The sequence below is a fragment of the Mesoplodon mirus genome (assembly GCF_964341445.2).
Source record: "Mesoplodon mirus genome assembly, chromosome: 3".
Classification (NCBI taxonomy): domain Eukaryota; kingdom Metazoa; phylum Chordata; class Mammalia; order Artiodactyla; family Ziphiidae; genus Mesoplodon; species Mesoplodon mirus.
In genome coordinates, this window is record NC_138978.1 from 41,822,740 (window position 1) to 41,830,053 (window position 7,314).

The 7,314-nt window shown below is 59.2% G+C and overlaps 1 protein-coding gene across 2 annotated transcripts; it reads right to left on the reverse strand.

The window, feature by feature from the left end:
- Nucleotides 1-592: 592 nt before the first annotated feature.
- On the reverse strand, nucleotides 593-3,302 carry KNCN (kinocilin; the record flags this gene model as incomplete). 2 transcript variants are annotated; one of them, XM_082612919.1, is made up of 4 exons in its annotated part: nucleotides 593-672; nucleotides 1,467-1,541; nucleotides 2,010-2,078; nucleotides 3,152-3,302. In XM_082612919.1, 4 exons carry the CDS (start codon nucleotides 3,300-3,302, stop codon nucleotides 593-595), a joined length of 375 nt encoding a protein of 124 aa, XP_082469045.1. The 2 variants fall into 2 exon arrangements, with proteins under 2 accessions (XP_082469045.1, XP_082469044.1); XM_082612918.1 differs by having other exon boundaries at nucleotides 1,467-1,568.
- Between the last annotated feature and the right edge of the window lie 4,012 nt (nucleotides 3,303-7,314).

Consider the following 7,314-nt stretch of genomic DNA (forward strand, 5'->3'; position numbering starts at 1 on the left):
AGAGTCTCAGCGCAGGGCTCAGCTCAGGAGACACCTCCTCCTGGAAGCCTCCAGGCCCGTGCGTCACCTGGGCTCCTGTCAAGGCAGCGACCATTTTGTTTTTCTAGGCTATGCCGCTGTCTGGTTCCCTGCTGCTCAGGGCCCATTCCTGAGGACCTGCCTGGAGCTTTTGATATTCAGGGGAGTCTGGGCCAGGCCCTCTATGCAGCCAGTGAGCTCTTGAGGCCCAGGGCCAGGCCCAGACCCAGTGTGGTTCCTGTAAGCCTGTGGTTCACTTCCCTGGCCAGGCTGGAGCCAGAGACTGGGGTATCACTGGGCCCCAAATTCCAGAGGATCCAACCAGTAGATCAAAAAGGGAAGAAAGCCGAGCTGCAGTTCAGAGAGAAAATCCAGGTCAAGAGCCTGAAACCAGAGACACCGTGGTCCAGGCCCCACCCCACCACAGGGAATCCATTTCCAGTGGCCTTGGTGAAAGCAGGTCTGGCATCTCCAGGACCTGGTTCATCTCTGGTTTGGACCCAGGCAGGCTCTGAGATTGGGGTAGCAGGTGGGAAGAGAGGGCAGGGCAGGGGGGAGCCCGTCAGCCCCTGCCTCAGCCCTCCCCAGCCCCCCGGCCCCCTGGCTTCAGCTTCTCCAGGGTCCTGCTCACGGTGGACAGGCTGCTGCGGGCTCCTGCGGGAGAGACCAGGACAGGGCTTGCTGAGTAGACAGGTCCCGGGTCAGAGCCACCCAGAGGGACCCACGGTCAGAGCGGGCTAGAATGGGGAGGGAGGGAGGCGCGGATTGTCAGAGTGGCCCTTCTGGAGGACAGCAGCATGATGTGGGTGTTAGAGGCAGGACTCGGGGCTGAAGGCCTGGTTTCTGGCCGCACCACTTCCCGGCTGCCTCATGTAATCTCCCTGTGCCTCAGTTGCCCCATATATAAAGTGGGGCTAATTATAGCACCTGCCTCATATGGCTGTTCTGAGAATGAAACAAATTAACACATGTAAAGTGCTTGGCAGAGTGTCTGGAATGGAAGCTTCTGCTGAGCACTAAGCACTGCCACTGGCTGCAGACACTGAGGGTGGAGGCGTCTTTGAGAAACTCTTGCTCTGGCATCTTCCAGTGTGTGGGGATGAGGGAGGAGGGAGATGCCCAGTTTCAGGTACCAGCTCTGAGAGTTGGATTCCACAATGGGAGAGGAGAGTGAGAAAATAAGCGGGCATGGGGTCTAGGGGAGGGAAGGGGGCAGTGTGGTGCCATGCTGGGCCTGACAGAGAAACCCTGGGGACCAGAGGAGCTGAGCTCAGCTGGGAGCAAGAAGGGTTTGGACTAAGCTCATGGAAGAAATACCCAACGCTGCTGCTTCCCTGTGATTGGAGAAGTCCCCTCTGCACTTCCCTCAAGGTTTCTCTGGGGCCCCACAGAGCTGTGTACCCAGAGGGGGAAGATGGCAGATGGACTCTGGGATTTCTGGGACTTACCTTCTTTATTACCATTGGCGCTGGATCTTCCTTCCCCGTGGTCTGGCCCTGGCTGGGGGTGGATTCTCAGGCTCCCTGTAGGATGAGACCACCCCAGGCCCCCTGGTTACCAAGCCATTCTCAGGTCAAGTCCAGTTTTGGGAAGGGAAGTCCTTCCTATTGTCTACTCTCCACCCCTGCTGCTGTCTTTGCTCCACTACATTCCTTTACGTCTCCCACATGATCTGAGCTGAACTGGGGAGAGGAGCGAAGGTGGAAGAAATGGGCCCTGGAAGGAGAAGGTGGCAGATTTTTAAGGAGGTGGAGGTCCCGGGGAGACCCAGGGATACGTAGCCCCACAGGATTGATGGAGATGGGAGCACATATGTGGGGAGCTGAGAAGAGGAGGGGAGCTGTACAAGGGTCCTAAGGTCTCACACGCAGCCAGTACCAGCGACACACGTGGGCTCGGCTCCACTGCAGAGTGGGCCACAGACTTACAAACAAAGTGTCTCACCCAGTCCTTGGCAGGGGGGTCTGCTGGGGGCCAGGGAGAGGACTCACCTATCGTAGGCAGGATGTGGTCCAGGTTGAACCGAGCCTTCAGGAAGGGGTAGGCCAAGACGAGGAGCCCTGAGAAGAGAGACGCAGAGGGGTTCCGTGATGGGGAGGGAGGCTGTTTAGTCCGAGCTGCGTGAAGCTGTGGGCTGTGAGCCTGGGGGTGGATTATGGGTGAGTATGGGAGGAACCCCAGTGGCAGGGTTGGGACTGTGGGTGTGTAAATGAGCCTGTGAGTGTGTGCGTGGTAGGTTCCCCAATACCCGGCCCCAGGAGGGGTTGGGGAGCAGTGCCTTCTGCGGAAGGGGCTACAGGCTGTGAAGGCCCAGGCTCCCGGCTCCACACTGCCCAGGTGATGAGCAGGTTGGCCTTCTTCCTTCCCAGCTGGCTGGAAATGGGCCCACTGACACTCCCCAACTCTCTGATGCCCCACCCTCCCCTAGGGCCCCCAGGGCAGGACTGGGGGTGCTCCTCATGTGCTCCTTTTCACCCAGACCTGGGGAGGGGGTAGCAGAAGAGCGGGTCCTGCTCCGCCCACTCCCAAGGGTCTGTGGCCCTTGGCCTGAGTTCACAGGTACAGATGCCCAGAGCCCACCAGCCTCGTGCTTCTGGTTCTGCTTGTAGCCCAGGGTGGCGGAGTGGGGCGAGGGATGGTACCCAACACCGCTGTGGGGAGGTGAGTGGAACTGGCCCAGATAGACGGATAGATGCCTGGACAGACAGATCTGCTGCTGTGACATTTGGGAAAAGAAAAGGAAGCCCTCTCTCTGAGCTGGATCCTGTCCTGGCTCAAGGAGGGTCCCACAGAGAACTCTGTCCTCTTCCACCTGCCCCCCATCAACTCAGCCCCAGCAGGCTTATGAGTCCCACACTAACCCAAGAGCCCAGGGCTTGGGACTCGGAGCCGGAGCTGGAGTAGCCCAAGAGGTGGTCGCCAGCGCCTCCTCCACACCTCCTGACCCCTGCAGTGCGCTGCAGGAATCTCACCCCAATCTCCCTCTCCCTCCCTGTGCCCCCCATGGCTGCCTTGCTCACACCTCTTGCTTCCATCCTCCCCAACCATATTCCTGATTACCCAGCTCTTGCCTCCATTTCTTGTTCACCTGACCATGGCCCCGGCTCCCTCTCCGAGCCCAGCACCTGCTCACCCAGAGCAGCGGCACCAATAAAGATTCCACCCACGGCAGCTGCAGCTTTGGACACGGAGACACCAATGATGATGCTGCCGGCCACCAGGCCGAGGGCCACGCAGGCCAGCTGCAGGCAGCGGAAGTCTCTGCTGCTGATGGGGATGTCCATGCAGGCCCACCCGGGGCACAGTCTCCAGCCAGCGGAGCCTTTTCCCCCGAAGAGCCCTGGAGGTCTCAGTCCTCTCGGATGTCTCCTTGCTGGAGCTCCACCTTTAGGGAGGGAGTTTCTGGGCAGTAAGATTCTGGGCTGGTAACCCTTGGCTTTATCTGCAACCCTATCCGACAATAGTCTTAGCTAGGATCTCTCCCAGGTCGCCCCAGCTTACTCTTCCTCCCCTAAAGGCCCCTGAAGCTGGAAGCCACTCTTGGAACTTCTGCCTGGTCACATCCTGCCTTGGCTGCCAGAGTTCTGGAGAGCTGGGACTGCCCCACGGGGTCCTCCCCTGTCAGCCTCCTCTCGGGAGAGCTCAGCCCGAGCTCCCCTGCCCAGGACCTCCTGCCCCAGCTCCCTGGAGCCTGCTCAGCTGCCACTGAGCCTCGGCCTATTAAAGTTTAAAGCAATGGAGGTGGGAGGGGGGAGTGGTCCAGAGGACGTGGCTTCCTCAGAGATGCAGGCGGCAGGAGGTGCTGAGTTAGTTATTTATGAGGTTGCAATGTGAGCTGCTGCCCACAGGCCCACTAGGGCAGTCAGCCCAGGTTCCACTGTTAGTCCTGTACGGGGCAGGATGAGTGGGTGGCTTCACATGCGGCTCGGCAGCCACAGATGTGAGGAGACTCCTTGGCCACATGCTCAGGACCCACTCTGCTGTCCCTTTGGTTGGAGGTGCACTTGGGGGCCTCTGCTTGGGGACTCAGAGACAGAGGCATGGAAGGAGACCTGGACGAGGCTCAGGAGACAGGAACAGCGATGGGGACAGGAGGAGGAGTGGAAGAGGGTCCTTCCAAGTCCCCTCGCTAACCCCGCCTCTCTCCCCTCCCCGCTCCCATCAACCTCTGGGCCCCCAGGCAGGGCTGAGAGGTCCTAGTTTGAGGACGATCTCAGGCGACTCTCTTCTCCTCAGGTAGGCTTCCTTTCAGTTGCCAGTGGGCTGAGAAGGTGAGCCCTTCCATCTGCCTTGGGATCCTGGGCGGGGGGCTGACAGGGAAGAACAGTGGTGGGTGCAGGGGTGGGAGGAAACACATGCAAGCGAGGGGCCTAGGGTTGGGAAGAGGAACTGGCAGGGGCTGGGTGTCAGCAGTCGGGGTCAGGAGACAGGGACAACGCTGGCGCCTCCTGACCTCTGGGCTGAGCTGTGCCCAGCCTGTCTGACCTACTTGCAGAAGCCACCAAGTCAAGGCCGGGCAGCGGTAACCCGGCCCAGCCTGGCCCCGCACCCCCAGTGCCAGCCCTCATCACTAATTGCATTCTCTGGCCGTTAATGAATCGGCACAGTTCCCAGGGTCCCATCACCAGCCCCACTGGCCTCTCTTTAGATCTCCAGTCTCTCCACTCCATGTCTGCCATCAGATGCATCCAGGCCCAAGGCCTCTGGCCTCCACCTGCCTCCACAGCTCCTCCTGCTCCCGGCACCCCCCTTCTCCTCTGCGGCCCTTCTGCTGAGTGTGTACCTGGCCTCTGCCATCTGGAGAACCCTCATCCTGCAGAACCCTGCTTGGGCAGCCCCAACTCTGCAGAGCCATTCCTGATGGCACCTGATGGCTGCATCCCCACACGGAAGTGCCTGCCACCTGTCCCTACACTCTGTCTCCTCTGTAGATGGTGAGCCCCCTGAGGACAGGTTCAGGGAGTGAGCACCACTGAATGGCTAGTGGGCACCTGGGCTGGGCTTCTGGACACAAGGACAGAGCTCAGGGAGGGCTTGGACCTGTACGACCACCTCGGGTTGGCAAAGAGGAGGGCCGCGGGCACCATGGGACCTCTGTCTCTAACAGGAGTCTTTCCTGGGTGGGGGTAGGATCCTGGGAAGGCCAGGGTCATCTGACTGAGCTTCAGCTGAGGGAAGGCCCTGTCAGGAAGCTGGAGTGAGGCCTGGGTGGGGACACGTGTGAACTCAAAGGTGTGAAGAGAGGAGGGGTGACTGCAGAGCACCGATGGGCCCCAGGGCCGTGTTCCCAGCCCCCATATGAGGAAGGCCCTGGAGGTGGCGTCCCAGCCACAGCTGCTGCTGCCAACATCCCCTGTGCCTCTCGCCAGGATGAGGTCTGATTATTCCTCTAATTAGGCATCAAATGACAACCCATGTCTCTGTCACACATAATTTATCCCCCACTGACTAGTTTTAGAAGGAGCCATCAAAATAGTTGTCCATGAAAACGTGTTCCTGAGACATGAAGCTTTGGGAACCTGAACACCCTCCACCATGCCCCCGGCCCCTATTAAGTGTTTGCATAACTCTGGCCGGGCAGGGCCTGTGCCGGCTCCTCTCCTGGTGTCAGGCTGAGGGCGACGCTCCCATATCATCAGCAAGACAGAGGCTCCCCAGCCACATCTCCGAGGTGGGAACGTTGCACTGTGGGACTCACTTTGCTCATCTGGTGAATGGGGATGGGGATGGCAGGGGCCAGAGTCAGGGGTGCCTGCGCATGGTGAGTTTCAGATTCCAGAACACCCTGACCTCTAAAAACTGGAGACAAATTCTAAATTAGAGTTTTCCTTTGACACTGTAAATCCCTCAGGGCACAGGGGCAGAGCAGAGCATATGGAGGAGAGACACACTAAGCCACCATCAGTTACAAGATCACAGGACCTCCCAGCTCCTTTCCAGAACAGATGGGGAAACCAAGACATGGGGAGGTGGAAGGATGGCTTCAGAGTCCATGATGGAACCCAACGTCCAGATTCCCCGCTCAGCTGGGAAGTACGCTAGCACATCTCTAAATTATCTTATTTGAGGTGGGAGGAATTGGCAACCCCATCATCAGAGGGAGACATGGTATTCAGAAGAATCAGTCGAGGCCTGCGTCGTTCCCATGTGACAGGAGGGTCACTAAAGGCTACTGGAAACCTGTGACACCTGCTCCTCTGTTGATCACAAATGTAGAGAGGGAGACTTGCCAATTCTCTCCTGAATACTGGCCGTACCAGCTCTGAAAAAGAAAGTGCACGCTTGCCCTTGGGTGATGAGCTTACTGGCACAGGTGGATGAGATGGGAGCCCAAGGCTCTAGAGCCTGACCACCCCACACATCCCCATCCCCACGCTCAGAGCCCTCCTAGCTGAAGCCTCGGTCCTCCAGGCCCCCGGATCCAGAGTGTGGCTAGGCCGTGAGTCACTGCTGAATTCTGTCACAAAATCTCTTTGTCTGACAGGGAGGCCAGGGCTGGAGGGTGCCTGCCTAGGCTCTCTCCTTCCTGGAAGCACCAAGTCCAAGGTGGCATGGGGGTGGGGAGAAAGAGTGAGTGAAAAGGCCTCAGCTTGGTTTAGTTCTGTTTATTTTCCTTGAGGGGTGAGGACCCTGGAAAAGAGCTTGATTAATTCACTGATCCCCTGGGGGACAGGCAGCTTTCCCGGACTGTTTAGAAGCTGAAGTCGGGGAAGTGGCTTCCAAGGCAACTGCTACCATGGCAACAAGAGTGCCAGCCGTGGGGGGACCTTGCTTCTCACTGCTCCCCTCAGACCTCAGCAGCTGGAGCAGTTGGCATGGGACTAGGGCACTGCTGTTCACCGAGCTGGATCTGGAGAGGGGCAGTCAGCCAGAAGGGAGGAGGGGCCCTCAGAGCTCAGGCAGGTGGACACTTGGAGGGAGAAAGACTCCATCCCTGTACCTGAGCCCCCAGACGGAGCTCAGACAGGAGTCCTCAGGGTCCACTTGAATCAGGACGGGCTGGGGCCGAGGCCTGCCGAGACTGGATTTGAGGCAAGAAGCCTGAGGTCCAGGACACTCCAGCCCTCTCCTAAGGGCAGCCCGCACGTGAGCCCTAGAGCTGGGGCTCTGGCTGCCACAGTTCCACGCCCCAGAGCCTCCCTCAGCATGTCTGCCTCTGCCCAGCAGAGCCAGGCACATGGCCTGGTCCCCAGAAAGAGCAAGGGACTTCCCAAGGTCACCTAGTGAACAGTGGTAGAGGAAGGACTAGGACCCAGGGCCCCAGTCCCCAACCTGGCTCTTCCCGTGGCGTAACAG